Source organism: Loxodonta africana, chromosome 7 (genome assembly GCF_030014295.1).
Source record: "Loxodonta africana isolate mLoxAfr1 chromosome 7, mLoxAfr1.hap2, whole genome shotgun sequence".
Classification (NCBI taxonomy): domain Eukaryota; kingdom Metazoa; phylum Chordata; class Mammalia; order Proboscidea; family Elephantidae; genus Loxodonta; species Loxodonta africana.
The window spans coordinates 84,095,119-84,114,400 of record NC_087348.1 but is presented as its reverse complement, the minus strand read 5'-3'; the positions used below and the strand labels follow the sequence as shown (position 1 = coordinate 84,114,400).

Below are 19,282 nucleotides of genomic sequence, written 5' to 3'. Positions count from 1 at the left end.
GTCTCCGGCATAATTTCTATCACCAAGGCCATATTTTCCGACTACCAATCCTTCTTTGTTCCCAACTTTTTCATTTCAACTGACAGTAATTATCAATGCATCCTGATTGCATGTTCAGTCAATTTCAGAAGGTGGTAAAAGTCTTCAATTTCTTCATCTTTGGCCTTAGTGGTTGGTGGGTAAACTTGAATAATAGTTGTACTAACTGGCCTTCCTTGTAGCTGTATGGATATTAATATATCTTTGACAGCTTTGTACTTCAGGATAGATCTAGAAATGTTCTTTTTGGCCATGAACATGTCGTTATTCCTTTTCAATTTGTAATTCCTTGTATATTAGACTATATGATTGTCTGATTTGAAGTGGTCGATACCAGTCCATCAGCTCACTAATGCCTAGGATATCAGTGTTTATGCATTCCATTTTTGATGATTTCCAGTTTTCCATGATTGATACTTTGTATATTTCATGTTCCTACTATTAATGGATGTTTGCAGCTGTTTCTTCTCATTTTGAATCGTGCCACATCAGGAAATGAAGGTTCCAAAAGATCCACTCCATTTACATCATTAAGGTTGACTCTACTTTGAGCAGGCAGCTCTTCCCCAGTTGTCTTTTGAGTGTTTTCCAACTTGAGAGGCTCATCTTCCAGCCCTATATCAGACAATGTTTCACTGTTACTCATAAGGTTATCAGAAGCCCATTTTTTCAGATGTAGACTGTAAGGTCTTTCTTACTAGGGTTTGGAGTACTTAGTGAGAAATAGTGCAATTGTAATAAAATGAATAGAGTTAAATGTTATGGCTATTGTTAGGTGCAGTTGAGTTAGTTCTGACTCATAGCGACCCCTATGTACAAGAGAACGAAACACTGTCCAGTCCTTCACCATGCTCACTATTGTTATTATGTTTGAGCCCATTGTTGCAGCCACTGAGGGTTTTCCTCTTTTTCACTGACCTGCTACTTTACCAAGCATGATGTCTTTCTCCTGGGACTGATCCCTCCTGATAACATTTCCAAAATATGTGAGATGAAGTCTCACTATTCTTGCTTCTAGGGAGTATAGAGACAAGAATTCTAATGTTTTCAGATTTTAGTCATAGAAGTTTTGGGTCATGTCAAATTATAGAGTATGACTTGAGGTTGTAATGCCAAAATTTGAGGGAATAATGACAAGAAGGAGGTGAATTCACATGAACATGGAACTTATTCAGGAAGGTGGCAAAGGATAAGAGAGGTCTGATAACATTGTGGCAAGACACAAGTGGCTCAGTGCACTGTTAATGTCTCTCCACTGGACAGAGACTGCATGTTGCTCTGAGCTGAGCAGGCAAGAACTGTAACAATATAATTATAACCTATAGTCATTTTCTCTCTTTGTGCATGTGGGATCCTTATCATAGCTTGTTAGAAGAAGGAATGAAAAGACATATAAATAGTTTATGACTTAAAGTCATTTTTAAAAATTGTAGTAACTATTGATAATCTGGCAACGCAATGTTTCTTCTGTTGCCATGTTTTACTACAGTTTAAAAAAAAGAAGAAAACCTAAAAAAATATAACCCATTGCCATTAAGTTGATTCCCACTCGTAGTGATCCCATGTGTTACAGAGTAGAATTATGCTCCAAAGATTTTTCTTGGCTGTAATCGTTAATGAAGTAGATTGCCAGGCCTTTCTTCTGCAAAGCCACTGGGTGGGTTCAAACTCCCAATCTTAAGGGCAGTAGATGAGCTCAAACTGTTTGCACCAGCCAGGGACTGAAATGAAAAATATATATATATATATATGTGTGTGTGTGTGTGTTGCTATGTGTGTGTGTAGTTGGGTTTCTTTAAGTATGGCTTCTTAACCACATCAGCATCCATGGACTGGCCTGATTGCTGGCCACTATGTGAGGGTCTCCTTCAGAGCTTATCCTGTTGGATCCTGACCCTCTGAAATGTGAATTTGTGAATGTCTAAGGGTTTCCAATTTTGTCAACATTTTTGAGACTCTGCTTCTGCAAAACATATATGTCCTGTAAGCACACCACACTTTCTTCAGCTTCAGGTTCTTTGATTTGCTCTTTCTTTTGACTGGAATGCCCTTCCCTCAGATTCTACATGACTTGTTCCTTCCTCTCCTTCAGATCTTTATTTAAACGTCACATTCTTAGATACAGCTTCCCTGACAATGCACATTAGAACTAAGGAATCTTACCTTCACCCTCTCCACAGTGTCCTTTCATACACTGTCCATTCACCTGGTTTATTCTGTTTCTTATCCTTCTTCTCTTACTAGACAATAGGCATTTTGTCTGCTGCGTGTTACTACTACATGGACAGCACCTAAAATAATGCATGATACATAGTAGATGGTCAGTATGTGCTCACTGAATACGTCAGTGAATGAACAATGAAACTGATTTATTCTGAGTGTCCAAGGTCAGTCTCCATCACTCATGGAAAAGCCTTCTAAAATGGAAACTGAAAACCTGGCTTGACAGCACTCTTTGAAAGTATCTTACCTTCTATTTCTGTCTCCTCATCAGTAAAATGAAATAATAACCCATATGATGTTAGAATTAAAAAAAAAAAACTCATTTGACAAAACTAATTTTACAGGTTTTAAAGTAGAGACAAATAAGGCAATTAGTACATGGTTTCATGTAAGTAGTCAGTGGAAAAATGATGACAAGACTGTTAGTCTCTGCCCTCCAAATTTTCATCTTTGCTTTCCATTACTGGCAGGAAACTTTCAGTCTAATTAAATGATAGATTTCAGTGTGAAATGAAAAATTGTAAAGCATTTATTCACCTTGCTTTTGCTGTTGCTTTGTGCCATCGAATTGATTCCAACACATAGTTACCCTATGGGACAGTGCAGATCTGCTCCATAAGGTTTACTAGCCTGTAATCCTTAGATAGTGCAATATGTTAAATATTGTTATGCTGTTGTTAGGTGCCATCAAGTCGGTTCTGACTCACAGTGACCCTATGCACGACAGAACGAAACACTGCCTGGTCCTGCGCCATCCTTACAATCATTGTTATGCTTGAGTTCATTGTTGCAGCCACTGTGTCAATCCGCCTAGTTGAGGGTCTAGCTCTTTTCTGCTGACCCTGTACTGTGCCAAGCATGATGTCCTACTCCAGGGACTGATCCCTCCTGACAACATGTCCAACGTATGTAAGATGCAGTCTCACCATCCTTGCCTCTAAGGAGCATTCTCATTGTACTTCTAAGACAGATTTGTTCATTCTTTTTGGCAGCCCATGGTATATTCAATATTCTTTGCCAACGCCACAATTCAAAGGCATCGATTCTTTCTTCGGTCTTCTTTACTCATTGTTCAGCTTTCACACACATATGATGCAATTGAAAATACCATCTCTTTGGTCAGGCGCACCTTAGTCTTCAAGGTGACATCTTTGCTTTTCAACACTTTAAAGAGGTCCTTTGCAGCAGGTTTACCCAATGCAATGCGTCTTTTGATTTCTTGACTGCTGCTTCCATGGCTGTTGATTGTGGATCCAGGTAAAATGAAATGCATGACAACTTCAATCTTTTCTCCCTTTATCATGATGTTGCTCATTGGTCCAGTTGTGAGGATTTTTGTTTTCTTTATGTTGAGGTGCAATCCATACTGAAGGCTGTGGTCTTTGAAGTTCATTAGTAAGTGCTTCCTGTCCTCTTCTCTTTCAGCAAGCAAGGTTGTGTCTTCTGCATAACACAGGTTGTTAATGAGTCTTCCTCCAATCCTGATGCCCTGTTCTTCATATAGTCCAGCTTCTTGGATTATTTGTTCAGCATACAGATTAAACAGGTATGGTGAAAGAATACAACCCTGACGCACACCTTTCCTGACATTAAACCAATTAGTATCACCTTGTTCTGTCCGAACAACTGCCTCTTGATCTATGTAAAGGTTCCTCATGAACACAATTAAGTGTTCTGGAGTTCCCATTTTTTGCAATGTTGTACATAATTTGTTATGATCTACACAGTTGAATGCCTTTGCATAGTGAATAAAACACAGGAAAACATCCTTCTGGTATTCTGTGTTTTCAGCCAGGATCCATCTGACATCAGCAATGATATCCCTGGTTCCAAGTCCTCTTCTGTGTTAAAAAAAATAAATAAATATTAAGTCACCATAAAATCATAATCCATTCCTTTGCATTTGAACACTGCAATTATGCTGAATAGTAAGTTAATATGATAGTTGTACAGTGCTAAGAAGATGTACCCAAATTTAATCCAGATATTATTTATTATGGGACCCGGACCAGCCACACTCCCACTCCCCCACTCCCAGGTATTCATTGTATGGAGCTTATACCCAATCCCAGGAAACTCGAAGGAAAAATTTTTAAAGCTTCTGCAAGATAAAAAATGTTTTCCGCTTGGAAATGTGCTAATCCAAAAGACATTATTCTAAATTTTGATGTCTGTGTCCATAACCAGGACGTGGGCTATCTATATCTGGTGACATTCAAGTTCACTCTAAAAGGAGTTAATTCAGATCTCAGAGCTTTTTTGCCTCCAACTATCTCCAGGGAGTTCCAAGACATGCAGTTTTCACTCTGGAGGCTGTGGCTACAGTACAAAAAAAAGCCTCCTGCCTAAGCAAATGGAGTTCAGAAGAATGCTCTAGAAGACTTGCTAACCTCTAGGTGTGCCTGCTGGTAAGGTTTTAGGAGCATGGAGTCTATCTGTAGCCAGCTGAGGACAAGAAAGAGAGTGGTAGGTGATAGGAGAGGAGGACGGGGGGAGACTTGATTGAAGAATGAGGACAAGAGAATTGACTGTAAATTTCGGACATAGTCTCTTGTATACACTTGAGCAGCTACTACTGCCTGTCTTCATTCTTACAGCTAAAAGAGAAAACAAAATCTCTGTGTGCTGCTAATATATCTTTTGACAACTTTGCCATTTTCTCTGGGTACTAGAGCTCTTCATTGACCTGGACAATATGTTCACTCATCTGTTAGAAGTTCTGTCCTTCTAATACTATCATTCAATTCAACTCTCTTTTTAATATAATTTGAAGAGTGGATAAATGGTCCCCAGCCTGAGCCTATGACTGACATGGAGGCAGAACATGCCTCAAGGGCAGAGTTTAGCTTAAACCATTCAGAAGTATCCCTGAATCATTACAGCCTAATAAAGTATGGCTAAACTATTTGCTATTGTTCCCTCAACCAGAAGGTACTCCTAATCATTCTGGAATGGGGCATTACTGAAAGGTGCATGCCAAGGTCCATGAAAATGTTTAAGGATGAGATTTTCAGATGTTCCCTGTTATAAACTCCTTTTAATACACTCTGCCAAAAGCTTTATATGCAGATAAAAAAAAAAAAAGGAGGCTTAATACTTAAAGGGTGTAACTCTCTATTTTACAGCAAGGTATGTAAAAACCAAGTTCACTACAGCTCTTTATTATGTTCTCTAAGCAATAGATTAACCAGTTACTGTAACTACACTGTCTATTAATCCATCTTGGGCCACGCATGCCTTTGACAACCTTGTAATGTAGACATTTCAGTCTCATTTCCTAGGTGACTAACTTTAGACTTACGGAAGGGAAATAGTTTAACCAAGATCACATGGCCAATGAGCAAAATAACTTGGCCTGAATTCCTATTGTCTGTTTCTAAATACTGTGTCATTTCACACACACTAAGAAGTCCTGGTGGCATAGTGATTAAAAGCCATGGGTGCAAACCAGTGGTAGGCAGCTCAAATCCTCCAGGTGCTCCTTGGGGATCCTATAGGGGAGTTCTACTCTGTTCTATAGGGTCACTATGAGTCGGAATCAACTGAAAGGCAATGGGCTTCCTTTGCTTTTTTTCTTTTTTTAAGGAGTCCCTAGATGGTGCAAATGATTAACAGTAACTTGTTAATCTATTGCTTAGATAACATAATAAAATAAAGAGCCGTAGTGAACTTGGTTCTGACATACCTTGCTGTATAATCCTTAAAACAGAGAGTTACACACTTTAAATATTAAGCCTCCCTTTATCTGCATATAAAGCTTTTGGCAGAGTGTATTAAAAGGAGTTTATAACAGGGAACATCTGAAAATCTCATCCTTAAACATTTTCAGGACTGTTGGTTTACTTATGAAAGTCAGTCATTGAAAACTCTATGGAGCACAGTTCTACTTTGACAAAATTGGGTCAGCATGAGTCAGTGTTGACTCAACAGTGACTAGTTTTTTCTTTGTTTTTAAGGTCTGTTAAGTTAGCTGAACCCAAGTCATAGAGAAACCCAATTATAGGATTCTACTTCATCTCTTCCCCCATATTCCCCCAATTCAAATACCACTCCTTGTGTATAGGGATCTCTATTCACAAGGATGTTTTCTTCATAGTTCTTATCTCTTTCTAAGAGTTATTCTTCTATTCTCTCAACCTAGTTATTTGTTTTTGACTGATAACAGTAATGATCTCACCTCAGCTCCCTCTTATGAATCTTTCCATTTCTCTTACGCTACTTAGAAGATAGGTAGATAGTTGTACGGATTAGACTTCCTTCCCTGTTGGTAATTCTACTAAATTGTGAAATTCATATTTCTACTGAGCACTTCTGTCTTTTGTCAGTCTATCACCTATCTATCATCTATCTATCTATCTATCTATCTATCTATCTATCTATCTATCTATCTATCTATCTATCTAATCTATCTATCTATCTATCATCTATCTATCTATCTAATCTATCTATCATCTATCTATTATCTATCTATCATCTGTCTATCTATCTATATCTATCATCTATCTATCTATATCTATCTACCTATATCTATCTATCTATCATCTATCTATCATCTAGTCTCTTGTTCAAAGTATGTTGATTATTATTAAAGTGATAGATCATAGAGTAAACTAAGTACACTAGGGATAGGATAAGTCTCAAAGACTGGCAAGTATAAATTAACTCACTTTATCTGACAGTTTTGTGATGTTTTATAAACTTGAACACTAGCATTTGTTCGTGTTAATGTGTTAACTTTGTTTCTTTCCTTACAGTCATCAGCAGAAGGACACTTTTAAATGACAAGGCTCTATTTGCCTATCACCAAGGCAGAAATGAAAAAAGAAGGGCACATTCCATTATAAGCAGGGCTGGAGTAAGAGAATCATCCTGAGATAAAGCTCACTGTGGCTTCCTTAATAAAACAGTAAGGGAGAATAAAACTCTGATATCAGCATCAGCAAGAAAGGAGAGATAGGAAAATGACTGTGGGATAAGAAATTGTCTTGGGGCTTAAACGGTGGGAGGCCTGCATGAATCCAAAATTGTTTCAGAAAGTTCTGGTTTGCTGCATATCTAGTTTCTTTGAAGATTGAATTACATACATTCAGCTCAGGTATGTGGTATTGGTAGAATCACATTGACAGCCATCATGTTTACACTGTGTTCCTAGTTCTTTGCCTATAAAGAATACAATCATAAACAATTTTCTGTACAATAATAATAAAATATTTTCAGGAATATGTTTTTCATACCTAAAGTAACCATGGAATGACTTTATCTTAGAAATTATTGCTTTAATTTAAATCGCTGATTTGTATTAGTATTTCAACCACTGAACTTTAAATTCCATGAGGAAAGGAATGTACTCTGTCATCTTTTATAACCAATCTTAGCACAGAAGCTGACACATATGTGGTAGATAATCAGTGTTTATTGAATTAAAATGTTGAATTTAATTTAATGAATCCAATAAAGTATATTGAAATCATATGACTATATTTTACCATTAAATTTGGTATACTTTCAGGCCTCTAAAATACAATGATACAGATAAAATATGATAGAAGTTTCAGTAATTTCTTTTTTTCTTTCTTTTTTTGTGCACTGAGCAAGCCTGAGACCTCTCAATGAATGAGACATACTTGATCTATGGTATATTTTGCTGTAAAAAATATCCCAGAAGGATGGCCACACTCAATGCCACTCTATTTCATCCCTATTCTTTCTTCCTACTGGGGATCCCTGGGCTGGAAAATGTACATATCTGGATTGGTTTCCCTTTCTGTGCTGTGTACCTGACTGCTGTTCTTGGGAATATCTGCATACTTTTTGTGATTCAGACTGAGAGTAGCCTCCATCAGCCCATGTTCTACTTCTTGGCCATTCTGGCATCTATTGATCTGGGACTATCCACATCCACCATCCCCAAAATGCTTGGCATCTTCTGGATCAACCTGAGAGATATCTCCTTTGAGGGATGCCTCATCCAGATGTTCTTCATCCACCTATGCACTGGCATGGAGTCAGCTGTGCTTGTGGCCATGGCGTATGATCGCTATGTGGCCATCTTTAACCCTCTTCGCTACACACTGGTGCTGACAAACAAGGTGGTATCAATTATAACACTGATCATCCTCTTGAGACCCTTAGCCATTGCAATTCCCTTTGTTCTCCTCATCCTCAGACTGCCCTTCTGTGGACACCATATTATCCCCCACACCTACTGTGAGCACATGGGCATAGCCCGCCTGTCTTGTGCCAGCATCAAGGTCAACATTATCTACGGCTTATGTGCCATTTCTAACCTGGTGTTTGACATCATAGCCATTGTCATATCCTATGCCCAGATCCTTCATGCTGTCTTTCGACTCCCTTCCCATGATGCCCGGTTCAAAGCACTCAGCACTTGTGGCTCTCATGTGTGTGTCATGTTGGCTTTCTACACACCTGCATTTTTTTCATTCATGACCCATAGGTTTGGCCAGAATATACCACGGTACATTCATATCCTTCTTGCTAATTTCTATGTGGTCATTCCACCTGCTCTCAATCCTGTAATTTATGGTATCAGAACTAAACAGATTAGAGAGCAGGTGCTGAAAATATTTTCTAAGGAATAAAACATAGCTCTTGTATTCATTAAGAACCAAATTTAATAAAAGAGTGGCACTGATTTTCTATGTTCAAAATGGGAGGAAAACATTTGGAAGACATCACAGTTTATTTGGAGCAGGCGTGTCAATGCCAAATCTTTGATCTCTGAAGCATACGACTCAAACTCAGAAGTGTGAAATAAGTCCATACCAAATACACAAATAAAAGCATTTTATGTTTTCTCATTGTTTGGAAATAATACTAATCTACTGAGTGCAAGAAAAACAACACTTTTTTGTGCTTCCATTATGACTAAGCCAATTACATTCCAGAGTCACAGTTGGTTTAAACCATAACCAAGTGAAACAAACAAAAAAACTCTAAAGCACTCCATATGCCAAATTCAAAGAAAAATAGTGGGTCACCCTGACTACTGCTAGTCCTGAATATAATAGACATTAGATCATTTCTCAGACTCCTGGGCTCTTTATCAAAAAGAACTTTATTCTTGATTTTGCCATACTAATATCTAAAGATACGGTGTGCCACTGTGAGTATGATAATTGTGTGAAAAAGTTGGGATTTTTCTCCTGAACAGAATCATATAAACTTTGTAATCCTAGTAAATAAATGTATAGTCTTTGTTACTTGAAAGATGTGTTTGGTTGTTTATTTGATGGGACTGTTCTTATGAAGTCTGACTTGCTGTAATCTCTTTGCAAACAAATTATTCTTTTTCTAAGTGGTTTTCTCTCTGTTTTTTTTTTTTTTTTTTGCCACCCCATGGAAGAGTTTCAGTGTTATACCCACTGCCATCGAGTTGCTTCCAACTCACAGCGACTCTAGATGACTCTAGTTCCTGGTGGATTCGAACTGCTGAACTTTTGGTTAGCAGCCTTATCTCTTAACCACAACTCCACCAGGGTTTCCTTCACTGTTGTAAAATGTTGGAATTACCAGTGATGTTCCAATTCCAGCATTATTCAAGGGATTTTGCTTGTTTTTTTGTTTTTGTTGTGTGGGAGGTAGGGTGGGGAGGAGGTCAATGGGCCACTAGTTCCACGTCATATCATTCACTGTTTTCTGTTTCTGTGTAACATTACTGACATTAAGTGTAGAATGGACTAAATAAAAAAATACGTTCACAAAATCCTGGAAGGGAAAAAAAAATTAGCTATGTATTTATTACAGTACTTTTAGGAACTTTTAATAGTCACAATAATGGACTCAACCATACCAATGATCATGAAGGTGGTACAGGACCATGCAATGTTTCATTCTATGATACATAAGGTTATCATGAATTGGAGCTGAATCAAGAGTAACAATAACAGGAACTCTTAATTAACAAATATTCACAAGAACTTTAAGAGAGGCTTGACTGAGAATACTCTATAGACCTTCCCAAGACATTCATATGATGTAGGTTATACTCAAAATACTTACTGTTATTGAAATAGAAAATATGATGTCATAAATTTGTAGAGGAAGTTTACACTAATTAACATCACATCCCAAACTTGAAGTTCTTCCATAAAAATTATTCAGTAATTATGGGCACAAATGCCTTCTCCTGGACTCCTATTGTGAGATTATGCTCATCCTTTAACTATCCGTTTATACTACTTATGAAATGTCACTTATTTTATATTGCCCCAATTGTGTCTTCGATGAGTTGGGAAGTGTTCACTCCGCTTCTATATTTTGGATAATTTGAGTGGGTATTATTTCATCCTTAACCATTTAGTACAATTTACCAATGTATCTATCTGACCCTGAAATTGTATTTATTTGTTTGCTTTTTCTTTTGGGTAGAGATGTTAACCACAGATTAAATTTTTTTAATAGGTAAAGGACTATTTGGGTTACCTATTTCTTATTTCTGCATATAACTATCACCTAGGGTACTTTAAAGCAATGTCTTCCTTGTCTGACTTTTAACTTTTAGCATAACACCTTTGGAATTTATCCATGTGAAACTGCATAACATGAAACAAAAATAGCAGATTTTAAAGACAGATAAAAAGTGTTACCTACAAATTAACATGAATTTGATCAATGATAGACTTCTTTAAACCGATAATAGAGTCCAGAGAACTATAGGCTAAGAAAGCCTAATAACCTGAGAATGGATTTGTGTAGCAAGAAAATTGTTTGTAAAGAATGAGGGTGAAAAAAAAAAGAAAAAAAAAAACTTTTAAATGAACACATGGCAGAGGTTTTACCTCCAGGACACTCTCAGTAAAGAAATAGCTGAAATATGTACTTGAGAAAGAAGAATATTTATTTAAAAAGGAATAACTGGGTCCAGGAGAAGGAAATTTTTTAATCTTCTGATAAATCTTGAAGTGTCAACAAAAGGTCTTTGATTATATATTAAGCTGGTTATTAATTTTTCCTATTTTTATCCTAAGAGGATTCCCAATCACCCCCACCATAGTTTTTTTTTTTTTTTTTCCAAATCATATACGTGATGTATAATTTTACTTGGTAATCCTGTGGACTCAAAGTAGTGATTTTCATGCCCTTATATACTTTTTTTTTTTTTTTTTATATATACTTTAGCTGAAGCGGCTGCCGGAATAGAATTGAGAAATGACATTCAAAACATTTATCCAGAAGATAATATGAAATAAATCAAAATACATGTGTTTGTGTATCCATTTTCCATGTCCATATCAATAATACTGAATATGTTTTTATTTTAGGTATTGAAAAATTGCAATGAGAATAGAAATATACAGTCAAGTGAATTCAAATCGCCAAATGTCATAGAAAATGCTACACAAGAACAGACTAAACACTCTTAATTAAGAAGACAGCACAGAATCCAAATGTTCTTAAAATAGAGGAGCCTAGAAAGGGGTAGGTACTTTTATTGTGAAGCTAAAAAACTAAGACATTTTTCTTGAAGCATGAAAAATAAATATGACACTAGTTAACTACATCCCATACTACATAAAAGAATGCATGGCTGATAAAGTAGAATTTCTTCAAAAAAAAGAGGGGGCAGTAATGCACGAAAGGAAACTAAGAAGAACTCTGGAGTGTCATCAAAATGGTCCAGGAAAAGAAGATGAAGGTATAATTTCTTTAAGCTTCCTGCTCTTCTATAACCCTGATGTCCAAGCAGGATATGTTCAGGCTGATGTTTGCTGTAATGATAGACTCAAGTATTTAGGTGAATTAGAATTTTTAAATATATTGCATGAGAGTCATAATATTTAGGTTCAAATGATTGTTTTGGAGCAGTTTAAAAAACTAATTTCACTATTTATTGGGAAATATTTTGGCTGCACATAGATAATCTACTGTTATACCTATTTACATATATAATATGTCTTTCTATAAATTACTTCTCATAGAAAAACTTTAGTTATCTGACTGTTAAAGGAGGGGGTTGGTGAAAAACCACACTCTGAGATAGATAATAAAAAGTTTTTCTTTAAATATTAATTGCCAAAAAGAGGATTTAGTTCAGAGGCTTTGAAAAACTGAAAAATTTAAGGAACCTGTCCCGCATCCTCTTGGTCCTCACCCCATAGATAATGGGATTCACCATGGGTGGGACCAGAAGATAGATGTTGGCTACGAATATGTGCACATGGGGAGCCACATGGTGCCCAAACCTGTGGGTGAGAAAAGAGAAGAAGGCTGGAGTATAGGACACCAAGATGACAAGGACGTGGGAGCCACAGGTGCCCAGGGTCTTGAGTCGGGCATCCTTGGATGGGAGGTGGAAGATGGTGTGGAGTATGAGTATATAAGAACAAATGATCAGTATCAAGTCCACCCCGCCAGTAAGGAAGGCAACAATTAGACTGTAGGCTCTTCGGATTCTTGTCTCAGCACAGGCAATTTTGATGAGGGCCATGAACTCACAGTAGGTGTGAGAAATGATATTGGTTTCACAATAGGGAAGCCACCGCAGCAGGAAAGGGTGAGGAATGAGAAGCACTGTGCCCCGGAGCACAATGGCTAGACCTATCTTCCCTACAACAGCGTGTGTCAGAATCATTGAATGTCTTAATGGGTGACAAATGGCTACATAGCGGTCAAAAGCCATGGCCACAAAGAACCCAGATTCCATGGTGGAGCAAGAGTGAATCAGAAACACTTGAGTGAGACAGGCCTCAAAATGAATCTCTCCATCATCAAACCAGAAGAGGCTGAGAAGTTTTGGCACAGCTGTAGTACACACAATAAGGTCAGCCACAGCCACTATGCAGAGGAAGAGATACATTGGCTCATGAAGGCCGAGGTCTGTTTTAATGATGAACAAAATAGAGAAGTTCCCCAGCAGGGCCAAAAGGTAGACCATAAAGATAGGGATGGAGATCCAGATGTGGGCAGCCTCCAACCCAGGAATGCCAATGAGAATGAAGGTTGATGGATGGACATGGGTCTTATTATATGCTGACATAACAGGTGTCTTTTTGCTTTCTCTTCATTTATTTTCCTGTAAAATGAATAAAATAATCATTTCTAATTTTTTAAATCTCTGATCAGTTAAATAATCAAAAACGCAGGGGATTGCAAGCAAGTGAATAATTACAATGCATACAAAAATTTAGCTGAAAATTATCATTGTGTGAAAGGGTGCCAGCTATTATTTCAGTGTTACTCTGCCTCCAATAGGGCACCAGCTAAATCAATGTGTTGAGGGCGTCTTCAGTGAGAACTACAAGAAGTATTTTGTTCATTTTAGGTAGATCCGCTGATCTCTGTGAATTTCCTAATCCGTGAAGAGAGCAGGTTTAGTAACTTTTACTGATCTATTTCCATAGATTTTTTTTTATTTGTTTATATTTATAATTTGCTGTGGGATTGATCTATAAAACTTAAACAGGGGAAATGTCTAAGGACAAAATACAGAATAAAATAACCAGAAATCTTAAAATCTCCTGTGAAGAAGTGATGACATTTGCATGTTTAAGATTGTGTAAGAGTGATGGGTTTGGAGTTGTTGTTGCTCAGAGCCATCGAGTCAAATCTGAGTTATAGCAACTCTATATACAACAGAACAAAACACTGCCCAGTTCTGCACTATCCTCACAATCATCGCTATATTTGAGCCCTTTGTTTCAGCCACTGTGTCAATTCATCTCCTTGAGGGTCTTCCTGTTTTTTCCTGGTCCTCTATTTTACCAAGCATGATGTCCTTCTCCAGGGACTGGTCCTTCCTGATAACAAGTCCAAGGTATGTGAAACAAAGTGTTGCCGTCCTTCCTTCTAAGGAGACTTCTGTCTGTACTTCTTCCAAGACAAATTTGTTCAGTTTTCTGGCAGTTCATGGTATATTACATAATCTTCCCCAACAACGTAATTCAAAGGCATCAATTCTTCTTTGGCCCAGCTTTCACACGCATACGACGCTATCAAAAACACCATGGTTTTGGTCAGGGGCACCTTAGTTTTTAAAGTGACAATTTGGCTTTTTAACACTTTAGAGAGATCTCTTGCAGCAGATTTGCCCAATGGAATGCATCATCTGATTTTTTTACTGCTGCCTTCATGAGTGTTGATTGTGTATCCAAGCAAAATGAAGTCTTTGACAACTTTAGCCTCTGTTGCTCCACTTGTGAGGACTTTTGTTTTCTTTATGTTGAGGAGTAATCCATATTGAAAGCCCTGGTCTTTGATCTTCATCAGTAAGGGCTTCAAGTCCTCTTTGCTTTTAGCAAACAAGTTTGTGACATCTGCATATTGCAGGTTGTTAACGCATGTTCCACCAGTCCTGAGGCACTGTTCTTCTTATAGCTCAGTTTCTCAGATTATTTGCTCAGCATACAGATTAAATAAATATTGTGATGGATACCACCCTGACCCACACCTTTCCTGACTTTAAACCACGCAGTATCCCCTTGTTCCATTCGAACGATTTCCTCTTGATTTATCTACGGGTTCCTCATGAACACAATTAAATGTTCTGGAATTTCAATTCTTTGCAATGTTATCCATAATTTGTTATGGTTCATACAGTCAATAAACCACAGGTAAACATCATTCTGGAATGTTCTACTTTCAGCCAGAATCCATCTGACATCAGCAATTGTACTCCTTGTTGCACGTCCTCTTCTGAATTTGGCCTGAATTTCTGGCTGTTCCTTGTTGATATGCTGTTGCAGTCACTTTTAAATGATCTTCATCACAATTTTACTTGTGTGTGATATTAATAACATTGTTTAATAATTTCCACATTCTGTTAGATTTCCTTTCTTTGGGGTGACTGCATACATGGATCTCTTCCAGATTTCTTGGCATACTAGCACTGCATCTGTTTGTTGAAACATCTCAATTGTATTTCATCAGTTCCTGCAGCCTTATTTTTCCAATGCCTCCAGTGCACCTTGGACCTCTTCTTTCAGTACCATTGATGCTTGATATATGCTACCCCATGAAATGGTTGGACATCGAACAATTCCTTTTGGTACAGTGACTCTGTGTATTTCTTCCATCTTCTTTTGATGCTTACTGCGTCATTTAATATTTTCCCATAGAATCCTTCAGTATTGCAACTCAAGGCTTGAACTTTTTTTTTTTTTTTTTCTGTTCTTTCAGCTTGAGAAATGCCAAGCATGTTCTTTCCTTTTGATTTTCTGACTCCAGGTCTTTGTACATTTCCTTGTAATACTTTACTTTGTCTTCTTGAGCCTCCCTTTGAAATTTTGTGTTCAGCTCTTTGACTTTCTTATTTATTCCATTTGCTTTAGCTACTCGACTCTCAAGAGCAACTTGCAGAGTCTCTTCTGACATCCATTTTGGTCTCTTCTTTCTTTCCTGTCTTTTTAATGACCTCTTGCTTTCTTTATGTATTATAGATATCCTTGATATTATTCCACAACTCATCTGGTCTTTGCTTACTACTGTTCAATGCATCAAATCTATTGTGAAGGTGATCTCTAAATTTAGGTGGGATATACTCAAGGCTGTACTTTGGCTCTCGTGCACTTGTTCTAATTTTCTTCAACTTCAACTTGAACTGGCATATGAGCAATTGATGGCTAGTTCCACAGTCAGGCCTTGGCCTTGTTCTCACTGATGATATTGAGCTTTTCCATTGTCATTTTCCACAAATGTAGTCAATTTGACTCTTGAGTATTCCAACCATTGAGGTTCACGTGTATAGTCACTGTTTTTTGTTGTTGAAAAAAGGTATTTGCAATGAAGAAATTGTTGGTCATGCAAAATTCTATCATATGATTTGCAGTATCATTTCTCTTACAAGGTCATATTTTAAAACTACCAATCCTTGTCCTTTGTTTACGACTTTTGCATTCCAATCGCCAGTATATATCAATGCATCCTGATTGCATGTTTGGCCAACTTCAGACTGCAGAAAGTGGTAAAAATCTTCAATTTCTTCATCTTTGGCCTTAGTGGTTGCTGCATAAATTTGAATAACGGTGGTATTAGCTGGTTTTCCTTGTAAATGTATGGATATTAATATATCTCTGACAGCATTGTACTTCAGGCTAGATCTTGAATGTTCTTTTTGAGGATGAATGTGACATCATTCCTTTTCAATTTGTCATTCCTGGCATAGTAGACCATATATATATATTTAGGTAATCAAGCAACCTGTGATTTCCTCTTGATTAAGACCAACAGCTTTTTCAATGAAAATGCCTTCATTCAACAACATAAACTGTGACTATACACATGGACCACACTAGACGAAATGTACAGGAATCACATTAACTAAATCTATGGAAAGTGTTGATGTAGAATCTCAATATCATTAGTCAGGCAAGCCAAAGGGCTGACTAGGGAAGAGACTATCAATTGCTCAAGTTGAAGCTGAAGAAAATCAAAACAAGTCCATGAGAATAAATGTATGCTCTTGAAAATATTCCACATGAATTTAGAGACTGTCAAAGGAAAAGATTTGATGAATTTAATACTAATATCCAAAGACCAGACAAGTTGTGGAATGACATCAAGGGCATCATACATGAAGAAAACAAGTGGTCATTAAAAAGACAGGAAAGAAAGAAAAGACCAAAATGGATGTCAGAAGAGACTCTAAAAGATGTTTTTGAGCATGGAGTAGCTAAAGTGAATTGAAAAAATTATGACATAAAATTGTTGAACAGAAGACTGCAAAGGGTGGCTTGAGAAAACAAAGTATTATAATTAAATGTGCAAAGACCTGGAGTCAGAAAATCAAAAGAGAGAGATACTTTCAAAATTTCTTAAGAAGAAAGAACTGAAGAAAAATTTCAATCTTTGTGTTGCAATATTGAAGATTCTATGGGCAAAAAATTGAACAACACTTGAAGTATCAAAAAAGGATGGAAGAAATACACAGTCACTGTACCAAAAAGAATTGGTGGAAGTTCAGCCATTTTGAAAGGTAGCATATGATTAAGAACTGATTGTATTAAGGGAAAAAATCCAAGCTGCACTTAAGACATTTGCAAAACTACAAGGACCCAGGAACTGACAGAATACCAACTGAGTTTTTTCAACAAACACATGCAACACTAGAAGTGCTCTCTCATCTATGCCAAGAAATTTGGAAGACAGCCAACTGACTGCAAGAGGTTCATATTTGTACCTATTCCAAAGAAAGCAGATCCAACAGGATGTAGAAATTGTAGAACAATATCATTGTTATCACACACACAAGTAAAATTTTGCTGAAGATTATTAAAAAACGGATGCTGCAGTACATCAACAGGGTACTGCTGAAAATGCAAGGGGGATTCAGAAGAGGAAATGGAATGAGGTATATTATTGCTGATGTCAGGTCTTGTCTGAAAGCAAAGAATATGAGAAGGATGCTTGCCTGTATTTGACTATGCAAAGGCATTTGACTAAGTGGATCATAACAAATTCTGGATAATATTGTGAAGACTGGGAATTCCATAACCCTTAATTGTGCTCATGCTGGACCTGTACATGGACCGAGAGCAGTCATTCAAATAGAATAAGGGGATACTGTATGGTTTAAATCAGGAAAGGTGTGTGTCAGTGTTGTATCTTTCATCATACTTATTCGGTCTGTATATTGAGCAAAGACCCTGAGATGCTGGATTAAATGAAGTAGAACAAAGCATAAGGATTGGAGTAAGACTCATTAACAACTTGTGATATGCAGATGACACCACTTTGCTTGCTAAAAGTGAAGAGGACTTGAAGCGCTTACTGATGAAGTTCAAAGACTGTAGCCTTTGGATGGATTACACTGCAACATTAAGAAAACAAAAATCCTCACAACTGGACCAATAAGCAATATCATGATATTGATTTGTCAAGAATTTCTTTTTACTTGAAATCTACAATCAAAGTCCATTGAAGCAGCAGTTAAGATATTAAATGACATATTGCATTGGGCCAATTTCCTGCAACAGACCTCTTTAATGAGTTAGAAAGCAAAGACGTCATTTTGAGGATTAAGGTGCACCAGACCCAAACTATGGTATTTTCAAGCACCTCATATTATTCATGCAAAAGCTGGGCAATGAATAAGGAAGACAAAAGAAGAACTGGTGCCTTTGATTATGGCGTTGGCAATCACAGACTGGTAGAAGGATGAACAAAGCTGTCTTGGAATAACTACAGCTGGAACGATCCTTACAAGTAAAGTTGGAGAGACTTTGTCTCATGTATTTTGGGCATGTTATCAGGAGGGACCAGTCCCTGGAGAAGGACATGATATTTGGTAAGGTAGAGAATCAGTGAAAAAGAAAAAGACTTTTAATGAGATGGATTAACCCGAAATCTTCAAGAACAGGCTTAAAGGTAGCAATGATTATGAGGGTGGCACACAATCCAGCAGTTTTTCCTTATGTTTTACACGGGGTCACTATAAGGTGGAACCAACTTGATGGCAACTAACAACAACAATATGCAATTTAGGGATTCCTGGTGGCACATGTTTAAGACTTGGGTGCTAACTAAAAGCTCAGTAGTTAAAACTCATCAGCGACTCCTAGGGGGAAAAGCCTTGGTGATCTGCTCTCATAAAGATAAAAAAAAAAAAAAAGCCTAGGAAACCCTATGGGGCTGTTCTACTCTGTCTTATAGGGTTACTATGGGTCTCAATCAAATCAACAGTAAGCAGTTTATTGTATCCAAACTTTGATTCGTGACTTTTATTTGCTCAGCATGTTCTCCCTACTTTGACTTATCCTTGGCCACACTCATACAGCAGTATGCTTACTAAACTTATTTTATTTCTTAAAACTATTAGAATGACACTTAAAACTATTAGAGTGACACTTTGAAAATTCTACTGATCTTTCAAGACAATTTTTTTTCTTCTTTTTAAAAACACAATGGACACCATTTCTGAGACACTCCGTTTATAGGAAACCCTGGTGGCGTAGTGATTAAGAGCTATGGCTACTAACCAAAAGGTCGACAGTTCCAATCCACCAGGTGCTCCTTGGAAGTCCTATGGGGAAGTTATACTCTGCACTATAGGTTCACTATCAGT

At 37.2% G+C, this 19,282-nt stretch overlaps 2 protein-coding genes across 2 annotated transcripts; one reads left to right on the top strand and one right to left on the bottom strand.

The window, feature by feature from the left end:
• Positions 1–7,834: 7,834 nt before the first annotated feature.
• Positions 7,835–8,864, top strand: LOC100675248 (olfactory receptor 52E1-like). The gene has a single exon (XM_003421549.3). The coding sequence runs from the start codon at positions 7,872–7,874 to the stop codon at positions 8,862–8,864; it is 993 nt and encodes a 330-aa protein (XP_003421597.3). The 5' UTR covers positions 7,835–7,871.
• Positions 8,865–12,310: 3,446 nt separating this feature from the next.
• Positions 12,311–13,261, bottom strand: LOC100659952 (olfactory receptor 52D1-like). The gene has a single exon (XM_003421451.3). The coding sequence runs from the start codon at positions 13,259–13,261 to the stop codon at positions 12,311–12,313; it is 951 nt and encodes a 316-aa protein (XP_003421499.2).
• Between the last annotated feature and the right edge of the window lie 6,021 nt (positions 13,262–19,282).